The 24,555-nt window shown below is 37.8% G+C and overlaps 2 protein-coding genes, 1 long non-coding RNA gene and 1 pseudogene across 3 annotated transcripts; 1 reads left to right on the forward strand and 3 right to left on the reverse strand.

Annotated features, from left to right (window-relative positions):
• Positions 1–161: 161 nt before the first annotated feature.
• Positions 162–5,023, reverse strand: LOC127637345 (E3 ubiquitin-protein ligase RNF181-like; annotated as a pseudogene).
• A 5,850-nt stretch (positions 5,024–10,873) lies between these two features.
• On the reverse strand, positions 10,874–17,860 carry LOC127642930 (coiled-coil domain-containing protein 117-like). Its single transcript, XM_052125379.1, has 6 exons — positions 17,712–17,860; positions 16,532–16,737; positions 16,349–16,399; positions 13,412–13,687; positions 13,029–13,172; positions 10,874–12,348 (listed from the first exon to the last, which is right to left on the reverse strand). Exons 2-6 carry the CDS (start codon positions 16,675–16,677, stop codon positions 12,102–12,104), a joined length of 864 nt encoding a protein of 287 aa, XP_051981339.1. The 5' UTR covers positions 16,678–16,737; positions 17,712–17,860; the 3' UTR covers positions 10,874–12,101.
• Positions 17,861–18,381: 521 nt separating this feature from the next.
• Positions 18,382–21,378, reverse strand: LOC127643070 (uncharacterized). The gene is made up of 4 exons (XM_052125622.1): positions 21,205–21,378; positions 20,405–20,596; positions 19,655–19,751; positions 18,382–19,467 (listed from the first exon to the last, which is right to left on the reverse strand). Exon 4 carries the CDS (start codon positions 19,320–19,322, stop codon positions 18,525–18,527), a length of 798 nt encoding a protein of 265 aa, XP_051981582.1. The 5' UTR covers positions 19,323–19,467; positions 19,655–19,751; positions 20,405–20,596; positions 21,205–21,378; the 3' UTR covers positions 18,382–18,524.
• Positions 21,379–21,494: 116 nt separating this feature from the next.
• LOC127643198 (uncharacterized) lies at positions 21,495–24,076 on the forward strand. Its single transcript, XR_007970466.1, has 3 exons — positions 21,495–22,688; positions 23,123–23,297; positions 23,625–24,076. It is a non-coding gene; the product is annotated as an uncharacterized LOC127643198 (long non-coding RNA).
• The last annotated feature ends 479 nt before the right edge of the window (positions 24,077–24,555 follow it).

The raw sequence follows: 24,555 nt of genomic DNA on the forward strand, positions 1-24,555 counted from the left end.
AAAAAACCAACAACATTAAAAACTTTGGTGTTTGATTTCTATTTCAAGCAAACAAAATCATATTAAAGCCTGGTCCCGGCCCATTGAACTCTCACTTCCAGCTAACTGAAAGTTCAAATTATATTTACCATTTGCATTTTTAAGTATTTAAGGTGCTGAGGTCATGTATACATAACTCCGTGTAGATCCTCTAATCTATGTTCTCTGTCTTCTCCGTTCCTGTAAAATATACATACAGACAAAAGTCTGGGCTACATTCTGGTCGCATAAGACTCATTGGGATAAATGAATGCACAAAGGACTAGATGACAACCATAATCACATCAATAAGAAAAAAGCTATGACCACACTCTTACCATATCTTTTTTAAACTCCTCATATTCTGGATTGTCAGTGGGTAGTTCAAATTGACACAAAGGGCATGAATTTGTCCGTAATGTTACATAGTAAAATGATAATGCCAAACTATGCAACAATCTACATCTAAAATGTACTATACTAAGTCTCTCTATTAACAGAATCACACAGATTCACTCATTCACCTGAAACCTGTGATCTCACTTGAAACAACTATTCACTATACTGGTTGCTTTTAGTGTCCTTCTTCATATGACCTCATGGTGTCAGTCTTCGTTACTAGCTATTTTACTATTCGTTTATATACAGGTGAAACTAGAAAAATTAGAATATCGTGCAAAAGTTCATTAATTTCAGTAATTCAACTTAAAAGGTGAAACTAATATATTATATAGACTCATTACAAGCAAAGTAAGATATTTCAAGCCTTTATTTGATATAATTTTGATGATTATGGCTTACAGCTTATGAAAACCCCAAATTCAGAATCTCAGAAAATTAGAATATTACATGAAATCAATAAAAAAAAGGATTTTAAATACAGAAATGTCGGCCCTCTGAAAAGTATAATCATGCATATGTACTCAGTACTTGGTTTGGGCCCCTTTTGCATTGATTACTGCCTCAATGCGGCGTGGCATGGATGCTATCAGCCTGTGGCACTGCTGAGGTGTTATGGAAGACCAAGATGCTTCAATAGCGGCCTTCAGCTCTTCTGCATTGTTTGGTCTCATGTCTCTCATCTTTCTCTTAGCAATGCCCCATAGATTCTCTATGGGGTTCAGGTCAGGCGAGTTTGCTGGCCAATCAAGCACAGTAATACCATGGTCATTGAACCAGGTTTTGGTACTTTTGGCAGTGTGGGCAGGTGCCAAGTCCTGCTGGAAAATGAAGTCAGCATCTCCATAAAGCTTGTCTGCTGAAGGAAGCATGAAGTGCTGTAAAATGTCCCGGTAGATGGCTGCGTTGACTCTGGACTTAATAAAGCACAGTGGACCAACACCAGCCGATGACATGGCTCCCCAAACCAACACAGACTGTGGAAACTTCACACTGGACTTCAAGCATCTTGGATTGTGTGCCTCTCCATTCTTCCTCCAGACTGTGGGACCTTGGTTTCCAAATGAGATGCAAAATTTGCTCTCATCAGAAAAGACGACTTTGGACCACTGAGCAACAGACCACTTCTTTTTTTCTTTAGCCCAGGTAAGACGTTTGACATTTGAAGCCCATGTCCAGGACCCGTCTGTGTGTGGTGGCTCTTGATGCAGTAACTCCAGCCTCAGTCCACTCCTTGTGAAGCTCCCCACACATTTGAATGGCCTTTTCCTGACAATCCTCTCCAGGCTACGGTCATCCCTGCTGCTTGTGCACCTTTTTCTTCCACACTTTTCCCTTCCACTTAACTTTCTATTAATGTGCTTTGATACAGCACTTTGAGAACATCCAGCTTCTTTTGCAATTACCTTTTGAGGCTTTCCCTCCTTGTGGAGGGTGTCAATGATGGTTTTCTGCACAACGGTCAGGTCAGCAGTCTTCCCCATGATTGTGAATTCAACTGAACCAGACTGAGAGACCATTTAAAGGCTCAGGAACCCTTTGCAGGTGTTTAGCTGATTAGAGTGTGACACTTTGAGCCTACAATACTGAACCTTTTCAAAATATTCTAATTTTCTGAGATTCTGAATTTGGGGTTTTCATAAGCTGTAAGCCATAATCATCAAAATTATATCAAATAAAGGCTTGAAATATCTTACTTTGCTTGTAATGAGTCTATATAATATATTAGTTTCACCTTTTAAGTTGAATTACTGAAATTAATGAACTTCTGCATGATATTCTAATTTTTCGAGTTTCACCTGTAAATGTATCTTACTGAGCCAAGGCAGGATGCAGCCTGTGTGGAACATATGTTTGCAGGGCATCTCTCTCACGATTTTTTGCTCCTCAAACTCCAGTAAACACACTGGACACTTTAGGGCTTTATCTGCAAAATGAAGAAAGTGATGCAAAAAAGCTTTAGGAGAATGGCAGACAAGTATTTTAAGAATTTAATTCAATCGCAATTGCTGCCAATGCCACAGCACAAGAAAATATATATCTACCATTATCATCATACCTTTACCACCATTTACCGATGTTCGTGCAATAATGATTTGGTTTTTTCACACTGTTATTGCTTTCTGTTAATATGTAGTTGGTCCATGAATAAGAGCTGATTATAAATGACTAGACTGTCACCTGCTTGTTCAGGTGAGATTATGACCACAGGAAGGCTCTGAGCTGCTTTTGCTGCAGGAGGAGGGAGACGCTGACCCCAGTCCGACAAGTCAAATGAACCGGAGTCTATTTTGATGCCCTGCATTAGAGACCTACAACCCCAAAATAATTGTTGAAAATGTTAGCTCTCATTTCCGTTTCATCCAAACAGCTATTAAGGCTGGTCTTGTGTAGGGCTACACAATTAATCAAAAGAATAATTGATCAGCACAAAAAAAATATTTTAACTTAATATTGCCTTTCTTTGAAAAAAAAAAAAAAGCAAAAATAGTGGTAATATTGAGGCCATTCAGAACTATAGCCACAAGAATTAATATGCACGTTAACATGATTTAAGTAGCATAATGGCTTACAAACCTTGTCTGTGTAAAGTTTTAAATCTAATTTTTAGAAATTCATTGCCACGACATAACGCAGTAGTCTACACCCTTATGCAACCGAAAAACGATGATTTAAACCACTTTATGTCTCAAATAATACAGAAGTTTAAAAAAAAATAAGCCTTTAAAGTTTAAACCCTCTGACAATTGGCAAATGACGTTTAGCAGGGAAATTTACAGCGCAAATTATAGTTTTACATGAATGCTTGTGCATCAGCATTAGGCACTGGAAATGTCCCGCCCCTTCCTGAAACGTAATATATGATTGTTACCAATATCCAATCGAGTCTAAAATTATCATTCTGATTGGTTGATCAGATTATTCGGACTGTCTGACTTGCCTGTGCCATCAGTTGCGCTCCATACCTGTTTAGAGAAAATCACTGTACACACTCACATACACTTTTTATTTGGGGCCTGGGTAGCTTAGCGAGTACAGATGCTGACTACCACCCCTGCAGTCATGAGTTCGAATCCAGGGTATCCTAAGCAACCAAATTGGCCTGGTTGCTAATGAGGGTAGAATCACATGGGGTGACCTCCTTGTGGTTGCTATAATGTGGTTTGCTCTCGGTGGGGCGCGTGGTGAATTGTGCATGGATGCCACGGAGAACAGTGTGAAGTCTCCACATGTGCTCAACAAGCAACGTGATAAGATAATCACGGGTAAGCTGTCTCAGACACGGAGGCCACCCGAATTGAGGCGAGTCACTATGCCACCACAAGTCTTTACAGTAAGAGCACATTGGGAATTGGGCATTCCAAATTGGGGAGAAAAAAAACAAACACACACAATTCACTCATTTGATCAGGATCAGTACATCCAAATATCACAGCAGGACAGGTACAGGATGGAAACAACAACTGCTCAAGATACACCAGGAATGCACAATCCCTTCATCAGTGTCAGACTGTCTGCAATAGGCTGAGAGAGGCTGGGCTGAGGGCTTGTATGCCTCACAATTTTTTTTTACTAACCACAATTACTTTAATTGTGAAAATATTTCTTGAGATCTATATCGTGATTTATGGATGGATTTCTAATAGGATTTTGTGTGTAATCTTCAGGAACACATTGAGGATATGAGCCACGTATCCAGAGCCCAGCTGCACTTGTGTGGTGATGATACAGACAAGAGTGTTTACACGTCTGTGCAGGGAGCTGCAAGCTAAAGATGATGAGCTCAGGCAGGTGCTGAATAACATGGCACACTGGAAAGAAAAAACACTGCAAGACTTGCAAACAGATTTGAGTTTTAGCTCACTGCAGAGCTGGAAGGTGAGACATGCAGCTAGACCAGCATTGACAATCAAAAACCAGCCTGAACCAGCATGTAAATTCATGCTGGTCTAAGTTGGTCTTTTTAGCAAGGTTGCACAACAATAACTTTAATTCTGTTGAGTTGTGATTTTCCATCTTAACCTTTACTGTATAAAACAGAAAGGCCCTGAAACACAGAGCAGAACAGAAGAAGAGATTGGAGAGACTGGAGAATGAGATGAGACATCGGACTGGGGTGAATGACTGTTCAATTAATGAATATGAACAGAAAGCATACTTTAAATTAGAGCATATTTCATAATTAATTAAATAAAGAACATCTTGCAAAAGGTGTGAAAGAGTCTGTACCAAAAATTCCCTTTTAGATTTTTGCAATTAACTCCGGAAGCACTGTCCTTTGAGGGATATGTTCTTACATGTGCTCTCTTTCTGTCAAGTACACTTAGAAACAAGAACACCTTCCTGCTGTTCTGTCTCATTGCAGCAATTCAGAGACTATAGAGGTTCCCAGTTGGCCTCCACTGCTCTTCAAAGTGACCAAGACTTCCAAAATTCTACAAGTAACCAGGACCTGACCTCAAATAAACTGCTGAGGCAGAGAGACAGACCCACTGCCCCAGCCCAGTGAAAGTGGGGCAGGGAAGTCAGGACCTGGGATGGTCTTATCTGGATACAATACATCAATCAACCAGTCTTCTAAATTGAACACGGGATCAATATTCATTTCAGGCTCAGGTTATAAATCATAGTTTTAAAAGTACATACACAATGTGTGTGTAATATACATGTATGTATATATATATATATATAAAAATTAAAATAAAACAATAAACACGCACACACACCAAAAGTTTGGAATAATGTATAGATTTTGCGCTTATGGAAAGAAATTGGTACTTTATTCTCCAAAGCGGCATTCAACTAATCACATAGTCAGGACATTAATAACATGAAAAATTACAAGAACTACAAGAATAAAAAAAAAAAAATCAGAACTTCTTAAACTACTTCGGAGTTCTCATCAAAAAATCCTCTATGTGCAGCAATGACAGCTTTGCAGATCCTTGTCATTCTAGCTGTTAGTTTGTCCAGATACTCAAGTGACATTTCACCCCACTCTTCCTGTAGCACTTGCCATAGGTATGACTGTCTTGTCGGGCACTTCTCACAGACCTTATAGTCTAGCTGATCCCACAAAAGCACAATGGGTTGAAGATCCATAACACTCTTTTCCAATTAGGCTATGTGCTGTCCAATGTCTATGTTTCTTTGCCCACTGCAAGGCATATTTCTCAAACTATAGAGACTCTGATGTACTTATCCTCTAGATTTGTTGTACATCTGGGCCTTCAACATCACTTTCTGTCCTTGTTAGAGCCAGTTGTCCTTTATCTTTGAAGACTGTAGTGTACACCTTTGTGTGAAATCTTCTAGCATTGTATAGCCTGCATTCCTCAAAACTATGATTAACTACTGAATTTCTAGAGAAAGCGGTTTCTTTTCACCATTTTTGTCCTAATATTGACTTTAAGACATTCAAGTCTATTGCATACTGTGGCATCTCAAAACAAAGACAACGTTAAGCTTTGTTTAACGAACCAAATAGCTTTCAGCTGTGTTTGATATAATAGCAAGTGATTTTCTAGGACCAAATTAGCAATTTAGCATGATAACTCAAAGATCAGGTGTTGGAATGATAGCTGCTGGAAATGGAGCCTGTCTAGATTTGATCAAATTACTTTTTTCAAATAGTGATGGTGATGTTTTTTACATCAATAATGTCCTGACTATACTTTGTGATCAGTTGAATGCCACTTTGGTGAATTAAAGTACCAATTTCCTTCCAAAAACTCATCCCTCCTTTTCTTTAATAAAAGCAAACATTTGGGTTACAGTGTGGCACTTACAATGTAAGTGAATGGGGGCCAATTTTTGAATGTTAAAATACTGTTTCAAAAGTTTAGCCACAAGACATAAAGGATATGCATGTAAACATGATTTTAATGTGGTACATTTTCTGTGGAAAGTTATAGCCAATTTTACAACCATGATTATGTAATGCCAACAAACCATAAAATGACTGTAGAAATGACAATTTAAACAACTTTACAGCTCAAATAATAAGAATGAATTTTAACAGAAGAATTAATGTAAGTTCTTTTATTAAATGAAAAGTGTCTGTGTTTAAATCCTCCAAAAATTGTCCTCATTCACTTCCATTGTATGTTCCTCACTGTAACTGCTTGTTTTGCTTTTTTTTAAATGAAAAGGAGGGGCAAGTCAAAATGTATTTTTGTGGTAATCAACATTATGCTAAATTTGTATTTAACCCGGAATATTCCTTTCAACTCTCTTATCCTAGAATTTGTCAATTACTTAATTAGGAAAAAGACAAGAAAATAACATTTACCTCCTTTGTGGAACTCATGAACAAAAAGGACAAGATTCTGTGCTTTATTGTAGGTGGATGTTAAACATCAAAAGATGATAAAGCTCAAAGGATTAACTTTTAAATTAAAAGACTTCATGACTGTTTGAGTTTGACTTTGAAATGAATGAAACTATGTAGCTAATAGAGTTTACAACCTGTCATTTAACCCTGTTACACTTTGTATACATTGCAGCACATGTTTTATAATGCATAATTTTTAAAAGCACTCAAAGTTTATTTCATCTTTGTTGTCTAACCTTTCAGTGTTTCACTAGAAGAAACATCTTAATAATTATTACATGATTACAAGATGATTTTATTGTAGCAAAATAAGTTGTAGTGCAGTAGCTAGTGAACATGACCTTGCGGCTTGACAAATGACAAATTGAGAGTAACTGAAATCAAAATAGTTTTTAGCCACTACATTGCTAGCTGCATCTAAACAATGACAAATCAACAGAAAGTGTGCCTTTCTGATGAAATTACCTGTATTCACACTAATTCTTGATCCCATCATGTACACTCAACACTGTACAGAAGGTTAATGCGGAATTCTCCTTGACTGTTCCTTGACTCCTGTGAGATTTCTGTCTCTACTGCACCTCTCAGACTGATCATTATTCTCCAATGAAATCAATGAACATCTGCAGTTTAATCAAAGCTGTCGGCTGAGTTTTTCAGATTGCCTCTCTTTGGCATCCAAGGCGTATTTGGTGTCCTGAAGGTCCTCAGTGATCTCCAAGGCATCCTGAAGCTCCTGGGCAAGGACGTTGTATTTCTCAGTCAGTGTTCTGTTCTCCAGGCGGAGCTCCATGATGTGGCGTCTCAATTCCAGGTTGCTATGGCCACAGTGCCCACGCAGATGCTCCACCTCCATCAACAGGACCTCCATACCCCTCATCAGAGGCTCCAACTTCTCGGCAATCACCATCTCCTGTTGTTGTGTCATGCCCTTTTCTGTTCATCCACCTTCTGTGTTGCTTTTGTGATTCAGTTTTGCCTGTGACTTTTCAATGTACTTCTCATAAGCTTTAGATCATTCTTACGCTCAGAAAAGAATGAGAAAAGAATGACTGATACATAAATACAAGCTTCTTGTATTGAAGCTCCTAAAACACAAAAACATAATTTGGTAAAGCCAGTTCGGCAACCTCTTCTACTTGTTTTCTAACATTTCTCTGCTATAAACATCTAAAGGCCATTTTAACAGTCTCAAGTCCCATTACTAAGGCTTTACTAAAGCTTAAAACATTATTAAAACATACATAGATGCACACACATAAACACATTTAGACACTCAGAGAGTATTAGCCACTGGACAGTCTTAATCTGTACCAAAAACTTACAGGTTCTTTCTTCCCTTCATCAGTTTAAGGAATTTTCAAGGTGATGGATTTGTGATCTTCTGTTCAGAAAACTTTTCGATCAGTCAGGCGAAGGTACAAATGTCCTGATCAGTGATTCTACTACACTTTAAGCCAATCTAATTACTAAGGTGATTACCGAATACATAAGCCACAGACAATGTGACTGCTAATCCAGTAGACGGACAGTAGTCAGTCCACAATGTCTTCCAGATGGTACCTGGAAAATACTTAATAGTCCCAGAGCATCGATATTCTCTGAAACAGGGTCGTTGTCTGGAGGGGACAACAGAAAACTTTGTCCTGGGCATTGTGACAAGGGGGGCCCACTAAACGTGTCTTTACAATGCTGGTTCCACATGCTGGACAGGAGCTGGAGCCCACTATTATAATTAATTTTGTGCCGAGCCCCAAGAATAGATTTGTAGTCTAACAGATAAGCAAAAGTCTGTTTTATGGAGCAAGAGAATTTAACAGTGTCCTGGTTAAAAAGAGGAGATGGCATATCAGGTTAAGCCTCTTTGAAGCTGATGTCTGAACATTTAATCTGATGGCAAAGTCAGATAAAGCTAGACACACACTAATCCAGTCACGCTTGAGAAAACAGAGAGATTGCACAGAAAGAGAGACAGAAAGAGAACTATCCCTTATGACTAGTAAATATGTATATTTACGGTTGGTGAGTAATGGAATTACATATTTAAAATGCAAAATATAAGTAACTGTATTCCACTACATTTACAATTTAAATCATTAATAATAAGAATTGTTACATTCAAAAAGTATTTTGATTACTGAAGAGATTACTTTGTTTTGTTTTATTGTCATTTGTTTAATTTAATATTTAGTCCTTTCAGATGGAAAACATTCATACAGATAAATTATGTGATCCAAAGTGCATTTGAGCAGCAGTGAAACACTTTCTCATGATGTGTCATTCATTCTAACCGACAGAGAAGTTTGAAGTAAGTTTGGAGCAGAAGAAATAGAAATAAACCTTGTGTAAATTGTCAGGTTTACGCTAAGCTAAAATGCTTTTTCTAGCCATTTTACATGAACATGTTACCAGGCACGATCAATATTGAGTCATCATTAATACTCATATTCATGTTGTTCCAAACCCAAACGACTGACTTTCTTCTGTGGAACTCAAAAGGAGATGTCAGGAATTATGATAGGGACTGACCTCATCGCCTTCATTTCAGCCTCATTAGCGGCATCTACATTGTACAATATATCCTTATACTCCACAGAAAAAATTAAATAGTTCAGGTTTGAACGAAAAAAAGAAAAAAAACATGAGGGTGAGTAAATAACAGAATTTTCCTTTTTAAGTAAGTCAACCCAAAGAAAATGTTATGGATTATTTAAATTTTGTATTGCACTTTCATTTCAATACATGACATTGCTCCTTAAAAGAAATGCGACATAACAGAAAAATAAACAATCTCGTATCACACGTTTTAAAAGGACATTTCTGTCAAAAAACATGATTATACATTTAGCCAGGTTAGCTATAAAGCTAATGATCAGTATACTCTACAAATGGGCAATTTTCAGCTGTCGACATTTAACAAGACACTACACATGTCTATAGAAAATGATACAGACCTTAATTAAATAACAGAATTACCAGGACTCTTCCTAGAGCTGGCCGCCTGGCCAAACTGAGCGATCGGGGAGAAGGGCCTTAGTCAGGGAGGTGACCAAGTAACGATGGTCACTCTGACAGAGCACCAGCGTTTCTCTGTGGAGAGAGGAGTACCTTCTAGAAGAACAACCATCTCTGCAGCACTCCACCAATAAGGCCTGTAAGGTAGAGTGGCCAGACAGAAGCCACTCCTCAGTATAAGGCACATGACAGCCCACCTGGAGTTTGCCAAAAGGCACCTGAAGGACTCGGACTATGAGAAACAAAATTCTCTGGTCTGATGAAACAAAGATTGAACTTATTGGCCTGAATGGCAAGCATCATGTCTGGAGGAAACCAGGCACTGCTCATCACCTGGCCAGTACTATCCCTACAGTGAAGCATGGTGGTGGCAGCATCATGCTGTTGGGATGTTTTTCAGCGGCAGGAACTGGGAGACTAGTCAGGATCAAGGGAAAGATAAATGCAGCAATGTACAGAGACATCCTTGATGAAAACCTGCTCCAGAGCACTCTGGAACTCAGACTGGGGTGAAGGTTCATCTTCCAACAGGACAACGACCCTAAGCACACAGCCAAGATAACAAAGGAGTGGCTACGGGACAACTCTGTGAATGTCCTCGAGTGGCCTAGCCAGAGCCCAGACTTGAACCTGATTGAACATCTCTGGAGAGATCTGAAATTGGCTGTGCACCGATGCTACTCATTCAACCTGATGGAGCTTGGGAGGTCCTGCAAAGAAGAATGGGAGAAACTGCCCAAAAATAGGTGTGCCAAGCTTGTAGCATCATACACAAAAACACATGAGGCTGTTATTGGTGCCAAAGGTGCTTCAACAAAATATTGAGCAAAGGTTGTGAATACTTATGTACATATGATTTTCTTTGTTTTTAATAAGTTTGCAAACATTTTAAACAAACTTCTTTCACATTGTCATTATGGGGTATTGTTTGTTGAATTTTTAGGAAAATAATTAATTTAATCTATTTTGGATATAATAAGGCTGTAACATAACAAAATGTGGAAACAGTGAAGCGCTGGGACTACTTTCCGGATGCACTGTGTGTATATATATATATATATATATATATATATATATATATATATATATATATATCAGTGGGCGTAACAGGGAGGGCAGCCGCCCTAGGGCCCGGGGTGAGAGGGGGCCCGCAACATGACCCAGGCTCCCCAAGGAGAGGGCCTGACAGGTTCTTTGCACTGGGTCCCATAAGATCCAAGTTATGCCACTGACTGACTCTTTCTTCTGCTGAACACCAATAAAGATTTTTTTGAAGAATATCTGTTCTGTAGGTCCATAAAATGCAAGTGAATGGTGACCAAAACTTTTAAGCTTTTTTTTAATTATTTTTTAATCTAATTATCATTTACTAATACTAATGTAATAATCATTGCATCTCAATGGAAAATTGAAGCTTGATTTCTCTATGGAGAATTACAGCCTTTCTGTTAATGACCCTGTCTGTGAATGACCCAGAAAAAATGTGTGTATTGACACTAAAGGGATGATCTAATGTTAATTAGTACAGAGTCACGCACTGTCTGGTACCTGCCTGAAAGAGGCAGAGGATACATTTGCGCTAATTAGTGCTAGAAACGAGATGAAATGAATGTATGTGGGTGTGCACACATTTCCCATCTTCCCTTCTTACATGTGTGTAACCAACGACTGAAATAAGGAAAAACATTTTATATACTAAATCAAATTAAAAGCAGAAAGTAATGATTATTAGTTAATATAAAAACATAACTATATGAAGTGCTTACAGTATTTTTTATGCATATAAAATGAAATAGTCATGCTTTTGCCACTATTGAAGCAAGTTGGGCCAGGATGACCAGCTAGAAGGGAGACGGTGATGAATAAACTATGGGGCATAAGATGATTTTATTGGATGTATAACTGTATAAAGACAAAACATATGTTTCTTGCAATATTAACCAGAAATTAGTTAATATAGGATAAGTACTATTAACAGCAAACAGAAGACTTTAAGCTACGTAATGACTATAAAACTGTGACTGCACACTTGACCTATGTACCGCAGGAAAAAACATCAAAAATGACGTTCACATATGATACTTATCATTTTTACTAGTGCAAGTAAGGTCCCAGCTACAAAGAAAGTGTTCTCCAACAGTCAAAGAGCAGGTAAAAAAAAAATTAAAAATTTAAAAAAAAGGGTACAAAAAAATCTCATCGGATACTTGCGCAAAGCTTCACCCCTTGTGGTTATTCTTCATTTTTCACAGATATTGTGATGCCTGAGCAGTCTGAATTAGTTCAAAGCTTATTCTGTACACAGAATACAGTCAGATCCTTGAAAGATTTCCCTCTATATCTCCATGTCTTCCTCTCCAGAGTTGAGAAACGCAGGGCTGCTGAACAGGGGGCTGAATGTTTGCACATTGGTGGCTGTGAACTGGGGCAGGGATGTGGTGCTAATAGATGGTATAGGAGTGAGAGTCTGTCTTCTCACTGACAGCTGCTTACGCTGCTGTCTTTGTAGGGAGTCTTTCAGCCTCTGGGTGAGAGGGTCCTCTGGAGGGCGCCATACCACCAGTTCCATACAAGAACGGCTCCTGCAGAAATATGGGAAAAAGATTGTTCTAAGTGCCGCAATGGGAGAAAGTTGCCTGTGGTCATTACTGGCAGGCTAGTATGCCTTACAAGCTCCATATGGTTAGGATTACGATGGGGTGGGTTTAAGGCATCTGCCGCCTGCCAGGAACAAATCCAGGCAACTCTTTACAATGGGCTCTAAGCTAGATTCCTAAAAGTTCTGTTTCACTCAAAAATTACCTTATTCACAGTAGTGTCATCTTTCGCTTTTGATGTCAATGAAAACTAGGCTATGAGGGATAGACATACGGTCTCTTCAATGGCATGCACAATATAAAGCTGTATAAAGCTCCAAGATACCATCTGATTATCCACAACTCATGCTGTCTGGAGTTTTTTGTCTACTGAAAGTTCTTGTAAAGACGTTTTTTCAATGTTTTGTCTGCAGAACATCCAAAAACACTTTAAACTGCAGTGCAGCAAATTGAAGAGCCTTTATGTCTATCCTTCACAGCCTCATTGTCATTCCAGTTAAAAAAATCCAAGATGGCGCTGCTGTGAATAAGGTCTATTGGGAATTTTAAACAAACAATAGACTGACAACTGCAGTGACATTAGTTTTCTTTATGATGTTTGACATTGATTGTGGCAAACTGTGTAATTTTAGTATTGTAGTAAAAAAGCAGTAAAATACACTCACACTGACTGTGCCACTGTATGGGGTAGAATGTCACTAATCCCACGCTGTAACCCCTCCCTTAGGCTGTCAGACATCACCAACACTGGCCTGCGTGGAGCTGGTTCCACATCCAGCTCCTCATCGCCTTCATCTTCCAAAGTTATTCTGACAAATAACGCAGTATCAGAAGGTTGTCCATAAAATCTACCATTCTATCAAATACCAATCTACCATTATATACATCCAAAAAAAAAAACTTTGGTTGTGAGAATAAAATAACAGCATACATAATGTTTCTACAGCATTGTGCTTAGAACAGAGATAAAGAACAAGCAGAGATAAACAAAAGAGCACATGCATACAGTTCGAAATCAAGTTAAATGGCCTCTTCTAGTCATTCTCACCTCTCTTCCATTTCCTGCAGTCTCCTCTGAGCTGTCTCTACCTCCATGCCTGACACCTCTGTGTGAACTCTGAATATTGGAGAGTGAGAGGCAGTGAAGGGCAGACCCATCTCCTCTGTCCTGGGTTCAGTCTGTGACTGAACCAAGCTGGTATCAGAAGAAGGGGAAGGGGCAGTGCAGTCCACAGTCCATCCGTGCCTCACTTTCACACTTGGATACTCAGCTATTTCTACTCCGTCGCCTCCCATCAGCTTTCGTCTTTTGGGACGAAAGGTTCTAAAGGGAAAGAGTGCATGCAAAATACACTGTATCACAGTGTTCAGCAAAATAAAGGTATATATATACGTATATCAGTTAGAATGTGACTCCAATCATTATTTAGAACTGATATCTGTTTTATCATTTTATTTTTTACTGTTTTGAGTGTTTCGTTTTTAATTCTGGTGTTATAGGTTATATTGTGTGGCGCGTTATGAAGTGCAAAATAAGGCAATGATAGTTAGTTAGTCGTTAGTGATTTTATACCATCTCAGCCATTTTCATGGCGAAAAATACGTAAAAATATGTTAACGTAGATTAATTAAAAAGATATATGGTTTTTAAAATTTAATTTCATTATAAACTCTAAAACTAACTTAAGTTTGACTGTAAAAATCCCTTCAAAATGTTTGCAGAGTAAAATAAATTCCTAAAAGAAATAAATCCAGCACAATCCAATAAAATATGTTTCAAAGATAGCTGATTCTGACATGTGGTGCATAATGGAGGAACTTCATCTGATATTAAAAACTTGTGGGAGTCTGGAATATCCTATTCGGCAATGGGTGTAAATGATCTGACCCCAGCAATTACTTTAACAGAAGAAATGTCTTTTGCCCACTACAGGGTTGATTTCATGCAATTTGTTTGTAATGCATTGATCCCATTCTGTTTGTCATTTGTTGATGATACAAGAGATTATGGAAGGTTTCATATCTGAGGGTGGTATGGAGCATTTTTTACGATCTGTAGGAAGTGCTTCTTTAGCAGTGGAGTCTGCTTATTCATTTCCTAGGATTCCACAATAGCCTGGTACCCAGCAAAAGTAAATATTAAAATTCTGTGCCTACAGAGCTGACAATTTGGTTACAATCTTTACAAGGGCTGGGTGGTCATTTTTGAGTGATGCAAGCACTTGAAGATGTTATTTTGAATATGTTATTAAGACATTTCTCTGTCGTGTGGTTTTGATGTGATACAGTGCCAGAATAATAGCGTTGGCCTCTGTTGTAAAAAATGAGCTCTGATTGGGGATCCTTATTCAGCTTTTTTGGTGATGGATCACATATGCAGCTGACACATGATCTCCAGCCTTTGATCTGTCTGTATATATAGTGTGTGTGTGTGTGTGTGATGAAAACATCTCTTTGATATCCAGGTTGAAGGTATTCATTCCGATTTTTTGTTTTATTAAGTCCAGGATTATTTTTGGTTTATTGAGATTCCAAGGTGGGATATTGCAGAAATATGTCTCTTCCAGTATGCTTAAGTCAAATTTTATGTTTTCTAAAAGGTTGAATATGCCTCGGTATTCTCTCATACAGATATGAATATTGGGGTGAGAAGATTGCATGATATGCTGGATTTTCTTTGTTGGTCTTTACTTTTGTTGAGTATTGCAGGTCTAATTTGAGACATCTGTTCTCTAGAGAAAGTTCATTAGCCTCTATATATAAACTTTCTATTGGTGATGTTCTGAAAGCCCCCAGAGCCAGACGTATGCCTTGGTGAACTGTGTCCAATAGTCGGATATACAATTTCCTGGCTGAGCATACATTATGCTTCCATAGTCCAAACGTGACCCGATCAGCATTCTGTAAATGTTTAGGAGACCGGAGCTCTCTGCTCCTCACTTAGTCTTTGCTATAACCTTTAAACTAGCCATTGCTTTAAAAAAAAAAAAAACATTTTTTCAGGTTATTCCAAGTGATTTGGTCTCCTTGACAACTTTGATAGGATCACCATCCATAAATAGCTCTGGGTCATGATGGAGAGCGTGACTAGCAAAAATGCATACAGACAGTTTTACTCTTCCAAGAACTTAAACACATTGGACACAGACCAGGCCTGGACCCTATTAATCGTCAGTTGGATTTTCCGTTCAATAATTTTCATGAATTTGCTTCCTTAGCAAATACAATTGTTGACTACCTAAAGGCTGCAATAAATGTTTAATCAAAATACGACAATGAAGACACCGTACAATTGTGCAGCTGAAGACCTGCATAATGGATGAATGGAGGAAAATTCTGCTTGCTAAACTTAAACTTGTGTCTTCAGTGTCCAAATGCTTAGTAAGTGTTATTAGAAGATATGGTGATGTTACACAGTGGTAAACACTTGACTTTCTCAACTTTTTTGGAGAATATTGCAATCACATTTTATTTACAATTAAATTCACAAGTTAAAACATCAAATAATGTGTTGTTGGGGTGTTTCCAATATAGCACCGGGTGAATAGAATTTACAAATCACTCCTTTTTAATAGCTTGTTCCATACTGTCCCAACCTTTTCAAAATTGGGATTGTAAAAAGACAATTCATTTGATATTAATAATCATATCTTTTGGTTTGAGTCCATTATGTTACAAATAAAAAAGAGAAAATCAAATGTGATGAATTAACTTTCATTTGTAAAGAACTGAATTTGATGGATTATCTTGTAAAACAATCACAGGGTTATTTGACATCCTGTATAAAATATTTTTAATTTAATTTCCAGCAAAAATAATGATTTTTGTTCTGTCACCATGATATCAATATTGTTTCAGTGAAATAAAACTGCTCATATAGTGATACGATTTTGGTCTTATCGCACACCCATACTGCAGCATAATGTCAAATCCATCATCGGTTCCATCAACAACTGCAAGGTCTATCTGTGAAAAATGTACTCACTCATCATTTGTCCTTCTCCTCTGCTTCCTCATACATCTTCTCTCCCAGCTTCTAAGTTTTGAAGTCATGACAAACAAGATGAAATCATTTGTCATGTTGAGTTATTATCATCTACGAGGCACTTGTGTTCATTTGTTTGCATAAACAAGGACTGCACAAAAGGCATTCAAGTGTAATACTCACTTATTTGGCATAGATCCACAAGTCAGTTGATGGGAGTCTCTTTTGGGCCCATTAATTGTGCCCAAATCAGGGTTACTAAAGTGCACATTAGGAGAGTACATAACAAACTCCAGTTTGCTGCTTCCTGACCTGTGGTTCCGCATCATCTTCCAGCCAAAGATGAGCTGAAGACATCAGGGTCTTTAGTGGAGGGTGGAAGAAACAATCTGTGAAACAGATCAATTATTAAATCAATAGTCAGAACAGGTTCTGCAGCAGTTCTACATGATACTGGATTTGCCCATTCTAATCTTCAAAAAGAGATTAATTAAAGGTGCACTCTGTAATTTATTGAATTTGTCGTCTCAGACTTGCACGGACACCTAGCAGTGTGGATGCATCATCATTCAAACACAATAGTTTCAGCTACCAATTCTATTATAGAAATTCAATATTGACAGTAGGCCATGATTAATTTAATCAATGAGTGAAAGTGTCCAATAACAGAATAGTTACTGAGATTGAGTAGTGTAGTAGTATTTGGCTGGCCATGTGATCTCAACATGGCAGCCCCCATGAGGGGACCCTCTCCATATAGAATAAAATAGTTTATATAAGGTTACTGATATGATAGTCTTCATCTAATCAGAGTGCTTATGGTTTTATACATACGTTTCAAAATTATAATTAATTTCTTAATGAGTAACTTTTTCTAATGAGGAAAAAAAATACTGAGTGCCCCTTTAAAGTAACAAGGAAATGGGTAGCAAAGGAGAGCCCAAAGCTTAAACCTTTTCAATTACTTGTAACTAGCTTAATTTTTTTATTTAGCTGTCTGCGTGCTTACTAGCAAAGAAATATATCGTTGACCTAGCTGTTTTAGGGTTTTAACAGGACAAACTGTTATCTGGTAGTGAACACTTCAGGTGTTTACTATATGTAATGCTGTAAATGTATGCATAATCTCACACCGTAGGCCATGCTACTTAAATGCAATTTTTGTATGCTCTGGACAAGCCAATATTTATCTCAACTTCACCTGCACTGACCTAAAATAATTCACAACTACGACATTGGGTTGCATCCTGGGAAAAAATAAGTTGAATTGTTCGCTGGCTGCAGCTTTAAACATGCTCTAATCACACGCCCCAAAACATAAAAACAACACCTCGTCAGATCTTTTATGAATATAAACACTTACCTTTAACGCGTTCACAAAAACTGAATGTCAGTTTTGTTAGCAATGTGTTACAAATTTCTAAAGACAGTTGACGTGAGAAGTTGTCTGGGTCTGAATTTTACGACGCTTTACTGGAAAAGTCTATGAGCAAGGACCCATGGGACTTGTAGTTTATAGGTTTTGTAGTTCTTTAACCGGAAGTTGACTATTATTGACCTTTTACGCACTTCCGCATTTTTCGACCGGAAATACGTCAATGACGTGTATTAGAACTTCCTGTTATCGTAGCGGCAGATACGAAAAATGGCAGAGTCGAAGAGTCACAGTTTCTGTTGTGTTTCATGCTGTTCGTCTTCCACCCAAAAACAGCCCTACCTTTCGTTTCATTCTTTTCCTGTCGATCCAAACCTGAAACCCAAATGGATACAGGCGATCCGAAGAGAGGAAGGGAACAGTTTTGACATAAAAAGAGGTAGCACCTATGTCTGCAGCCGGCACTTCGCTCCGGAGGATTACGTTGGTGGCTGTGTCGTAATGTGTAAATAGTATGTAAATAATTTAGTGTTCCCACATATTCTTAAACTTTAAATTAAATATAATTGTTATATTAATATTGTTTAATATTGTTCTGTTGAAATGTGACTGATTTCACTAAAACGATTAAAACAATTTTGGTCAAAATGATGCATCCTTTAATTTTTTGGTATATATGTGTAACATCAACTGATTAATAACAACTTATTCAATAAATAACACAAACATTTACAATAAAAAAAAAACATTACAGTTCATCAACAGTAAGACAGAAGGAAAAACTGATTGGTAAAGACAAGATTACTGGAATTCAAGGTATGCATTCATGTATGTGCCATAATAATATACATCTAATTTCTCTTTCATTTCCGCTATGAATGAGTCATCACGCCAAATTCTTTCCACAGTTAAATTTGATAAGGTATCTGTAACAAAGTCACACCATGTCAGTCCTGTGATTGCCAGTTGGCCCTGAACCTGCCAGTAGTATTTATGTGAACGCTTCAGACTGGCGTGGCCTTCCTGCACCTTGAGGTGAGCAACCTGAGATGGATCATTTTTTGTGCTGCTCTTCACCTCAATCAGGCCAAAAGGAGGCGACTCTGAAGGGTCATACACCCGACCGTCTGGACTGGCCCCGAGATGTGGTGCATCAGGGTGAATGACGAATCCTGCTGGTAGCACATTAACTTGCATCAGTTCAGCATAGTTTGCCAGCACTTCAGGCTCCACCAGCAGACCACTTTTCATTGCAGCTGTTTTCTTTGTGCAGCCTCTGATCATCTGAATAGCTGCAGACTCCTGCTCTTCACGACACGCCTTACTACAACAAGCATCCCAAAAACGACTGGCAGTCAGCCTTGGTCGCCGTAGCTGTGTCCACGCAGGACATTTGGACTGCTGCTGAGTTTCTTTTGCTATCTCGCTGGACAGCTGCGGTGACACTTCAAGAGACTGGAGATGCATTAACTGATGTAATGTCGGCACGAATTGCAACCTGGGAAAAGTGTGCTGCATCAGAGGAAGGGACGGAAATTCTGGAGCCATGTGGTGTAGGATGAGGTCGCTGGACTTCTTGGGTGGACAGTGATAGGACATGGGGGATCCACGAGGGACAGACCCAAATTTAGATGCGTCAGCTCCATCTCAGAAACCCCATCCAATACAAGAGCCATGAGAGGCTGGGGCTGCACTTGGCTTAATCTGCTTCCAGATGCCATCATATATGGATCTGGCAGTGGTCCTAGACAAAAGAGCAAAGAGATACACAAGATTATTGGTCACACAAAAGAAAAGTTAGACATGAGTGCTTAACTTCATTTACATTTTATTTATTGTATCTGCGGTAACCATAATGATGTTAGTCATAACAAAAAAAAAAACTTAACTTACTCACAAAGCAACAATCAAACAGTTAATAAATTAATCACCTGTATATGCCTTGTACAATGTGGACCTCAGACCGTTCTGACCCACTGGTTTGGGCTTTTGCACCACCAGCTCACTAACAGGTTCAGGATGGATTCCCTTAAAAAAAGTAAAAGACAAAAAGCAGTTACAGTCTGTAGAAGGGCCGCACGATATTGAAGAAAAATGCATTATGCGATAACTCAATAAATAATTCGATATGCGATACGATAATGCTTAAAGTGTGTAAAATAAACTTAAATTATCTTTAAAATTATATAACCTACATACGTGTTTCACATTCTTTTGTGGCAAGAAAACATCCCTACAGCTTCTGCAAGTGAACAGCAGTGTTTTACTGGCGCATAAGAAGTAATTGTTATTTTAACATCAGTGTAAACAACTGGGTTTAGGGTTTCAAGAAGGCCTACATTAGGTTTATTTAACAAAAGAAACTGAATAATCAAATGTAAAAATAAAACGCTGCTAGTTTTCACTGTATGAATTAAATATACAGTGTACTGATTCCTATTAAAGCTACAAAAGTTATTCAGCCAAGAGCAGTGTGATTTTGTCTTTTGTTCATGACCACAGTTATTGCAAGCCGGTGCGATATGCATATGCGATATATACATTTGTGATATTTCAATAATTTTTATATATTGTGCAGCCCTAGTCTGTAGTCACTACTGGGGGTGTTTTTATAATAATTTACAGTTGTTTAGATACGCATCGGTTCTTAAATCATAATGACATGTTTATCACAAACCCACCTGTGTTCTTGGTCTGTGCCATCTTTGCAAGCCACTTGTGCAGGCAAGGGGGGGTGGAACAGCCTGCAGACCCAGCTGTGAATAATGAGCGGTCTGGTACAGGATGACAACTATGTGATTGCAGAATCCTTTACCAGCCGCACAACTGCAGGTGAACGCTTTCAGGTTGGCACTTTCTGCCTCCAGTGATATCTAGACACAATAACAAATTAAATAGGTTACACTGAAGTCATACTTGCGCTGTTACATCAATGTTCATAATAACATGATACTATAACTTTCAGTAAAGAAATAGTAAGTGAAGAAAGTGCCGCAACCGCAGCAAGAAGAGTGAACACGCCAGAACTGGCAACTTTTTGAACTTTTGCCAACCGGCATTCTGTCTATAGTCAAACCTCCAGTTTGTGAGGCTCCTCGCTCTTCCTCATTGACCTGAAGCATGTACCTCTCACTACAACCTGTCCCTGGAGTATATTTGATACTATATAACCGCATGCAACAAGTAAATATTACGTGTTATCTCACATAGAAATACACAACTTTACTTCGTAACGTTAAGTCACAACACAATGTCAGTAACATTTACCTAGTACAGCTTCACCAAATTACTGGTTGTTATGTTATCTCACACCCTCTCACTTAAACATACACACGACATATTCACTGCGATGTGTTATACCTTATATTACAAATTCACAACACCTAAGATTTACCATTAAGTTACTTACTTTACAGTTAACGTTAACAGAGTAACCGGTGATATGGTTAAAGCTAGCTATAGCAATTTCTTGATTACTTACCTTGGTAATTGTGGATAAACTCTTCGTGGAAGAATTTATATCCCTTGTCCAGTTTGTTCCCTTTAGTGGACGAATGTATCTCCACACTCTTCACCACATCGGCGCTGGTGAACTTCGGAAGACAAGTCAGGCTAGTCGAAAACACTCTAACGGTAGCTGCCATTTCTCCGTCAACAAAGCTTACACCGGAAATGGTTTTACACTTCCTTGACGTATTTCCGGTTTTTGCGTAAATGGTCTATTACAGTAAACATACTCATATCACGTTTGGGAGAAGGGAGGGAGTCGATTAATTCTTTTGCCGAGCGACATTTAAAAATTGATTCAGGAAAGAAAACAAATTAGAACAAAGATTGAAGATAAAGGGGTTACTACATAGGACGGCGATATGTTTCCAAACTACAAACTCTATTAAGTAAGGAATAATTGACGACGGGCCGTTGGTGGTAATGCGGTCACGAAGCGGAGTGGCCGTTACACCTCGGGTGTGCATTATTTTTCTAATAATTCAACGGCCCGGAGTCAATTATTCCGCTTATACTACAGTTACCACACCTCGAAACATTGTTCAGATGATGTGATTCTAGACGTTTGTCAAGTTTTTGTCATTAAAACGCTCTTGTATGTAGGACTAATTTCTTACGCATCTAATCCCATGCCTCCGTTGCTAATTCCAAAACGTCATTTTAGAGTTAGTAACGGAGGTTTGAGCCACTGACAGCAGACTAATGCAGTTATTAGGTGTAGTTATTAGAGAGACAGAGGTTGCAATAATGAGACAGAAAATCATGTGCGTCATATTATTTAATTTATTTATTAATTCATACGTTATAATTCATTCGTTAATTCGAACGAATTTATTTATTAAAATTAAACTGCACGTTAAACACACTGACAGCCCAAGCTGTTGTTTTTTTGGTGTTTTCTTCATGTTTTTCACCCTTGAGTTGGTCTAGCTGTTCTTCGCTGATTGTTTTATGTCTTTTGTTGTTGCCGGCTGCCTTTGATGTCCTCTTCCGTTTATTTGTTTTTTCATCTGAGCTATCCAATACTGCGGTCGCCCAGTTGTTAAAATGTTTATGTTCACCATAAATATTAAAATTTACTTCTGTAAAATCAAAATAGTCTGTCATTTTTTTTCCTCTTGAAGTTGAAGTGGATTTGTCGCTGTCACTTCTTGTTATGAATTGTATCCTATTTTCCGTTATTACAGTTGACTACGCGAAGTGATATGGAACTGTAATGCGGTCAAGACCTGCCTGGAACTTCTTTAGCTGTGCGTTTCCCTGAAAATAATTGCACACCTTAGAACGTTCTCAACCAATCAGAATCAAGCATTCAACAGCCCTGTAGTATAATGAGTATCAAATCAGTTCACTGACCGCGGGCTGTAACTCCGCGTCTGCTTCACTATCATATGATGTGATAGTAAAAGAGAGTTGCACATTTTGAACTGGATTCAACTCGCTACTTGGCATTTAAAGGTAAGAATAACCCGACTAAACATATTGTTTAACTTTATTTCATTCAGAATGCGTAAATTAAAAACTGTAATAGCAGACTGTTTATAACTAACAAACAACTTTTTTTCTTCTTCTAACGAACGTGATGATTTTCGCTTTGGAAATTAATGTTTAATTTTATGTTTGGTGCTTCTTGTTATTTTTATTTTAATGAAATATTTCACCAGTTGTGTGTATTGTATTTTTTTTTAAAAAGTTTTTATCTCAGATTAGCAAAATGAAAGTGACTTTCATCATTGTGAGCACTCTGCTGTCACTGGCTTCTGGAAAACCTTGTGGTAACACTGTATGACCTTTCAGTCAGACACATGAATGCTGTTAAATAAGAGTTGTCAAATGAGCCAGTCTTAATTCAAGTACAGAAATGGAGGTTCTTGTGTTTCTCTGTCTTGCAGGCCTTGTTGGCTATGGGCAGTCAGATGGAGGAATGTGGAACTGCTATGGAGGCTTAAGGACAGATGCCAGGAAAGACAACATACCACAACCCAATGGCCATCTCCAAAATTCTGCCTGCTATACAGCAACATTCTTACCTCCATCTGAAGAACAAAGACTGTCGCAGTGAGGATGGTATGTACAACAGATATGCAGTCTTATGTATATCAAATTATTTATTATATATTTGTATGTTATTAAATACAAAATAATATATGTTATATTTAATATATGCCATAATAATAATATATGCAGAAATTGTTTTTTAATAATGCTGTATAATCGCAAAATGAGATTTCCTAAGTGTGCCTACATTTTATGTGATGGTGTAAGCCTATTTAAAGTATATTGTCAAAAAACCTTTAGGACAGCAAATATTTGTTTGGTGATTTACTGTATAAATTAGAATAGATTTTTGTGGGGTTTTGTGAACTCACAACCCATATGCTCTCTGTGTCACAGCTTTAATACAGAAGAGAGCTTGTGGGGATCTTTCCTCCGTGTGGTAAATGAAGAACAAGCACGTCAAACTGCGAAGATACTGGCATGTGTCTTCAGATGGCACCGCTCTGACACAGAGTAACAAAAGAACCCCTACACAATAAACATGTATTTTATATAAGTAAAATGCATAAACAAACAGATAAAGGAATGATGTTTGTCTCCTCTGGTATCAATGACTATAAGAAAACCATCACCATTAAGAACACTGGCTACATAGTTTTTTGATGGTTGCAAGAAATGAGATTAATGGGAGGAAACCCATTAGTTGATATGTGGATTCAGCTACCTCGTTTATTGAGTATACATACTGTCTTTTATTTTTTCCGATATATTTTCTTGTTTAAAACAATTTGCTGTTTGATAGTTGCCTCGCTGATGTTTTGTCTGTATGTTTAATGTTTCTTGATAAAATAAAAAAAAACATACATTCGTTTTGTTGTAGTGCATTTAGAGATTTTACATCTTTAAGATCTTACATATACTGTATATTTTTATGTGTGTGAGTGTACCTGCTACCAATGTAAATCAACAAATCAGAAATAAACATTAGAAATATTGTAACAATAATTTACTTAATTACCATGGAGATAAAATGTTAATTTATAATATACTACAAGATACCACAAACAACTACATTATTTGCTTCTTTAAAAAATGCTGGGTGATATAATATTTAATTTACAAACAAATCAAATGAATGAAAGGGTTCATTTTATGAAGCGCGTGATCCCTAAAATTAAAATTACAAAATATTTTCCATAAAGAAAACTTTTTTTTCCTTCTTTTGTTTTGGACCATTGCACTGGCAGTGACATTATTTTCACAACAATTAAAGTAATATTCCAGGTTCAATACAAGTTAAGCTCAATTGACAGCTTTTATGGAATAA

Source organism: Xyrauchen texanus, chromosome 4, assembly GCF_025860055.1.
Source record: "Xyrauchen texanus isolate HMW12.3.18 chromosome 4, RBS_HiC_50CHRs, whole genome shotgun sequence".
NCBI classification, from domain to species: Eukaryota; Metazoa; Chordata; class Actinopteri; order Cypriniformes; family Catostomidae; genus Xyrauchen; species Xyrauchen texanus.

Excerpts from the sequence above, each read along its gene's own strand:
- LOC127642930 (XM_052125379.1), bottom strand. The coding sequence starts at position 16,677 with ATGATGCGGAACCACAGGTCAGGAAGCAGCAAACTGGAGTTTGTTATG. Across the intron at positions 16,400-16,531 it reads TGTGGATCTATGCCAAATAA|AAGCTGGGAGAGAAGATGTA; the intron begins GTGAGTATTACA and ends TTCAAAACTTAG. Across the intron at positions 12,349-13,028 it reads CATACAGTGGCACAGTCAGT|GAGCCGTTCTTGTATGGAAC; the intron begins GTGAGTGTATTT and ends ATATTTCTGCAG.
- LOC127643070 (XM_052125622.1), bottom strand. The coding sequence starts at position 19,322 with ATGTCCTATCACTGTCCACCCAAGAAGTCCAGCGACCTCATCCTACAC.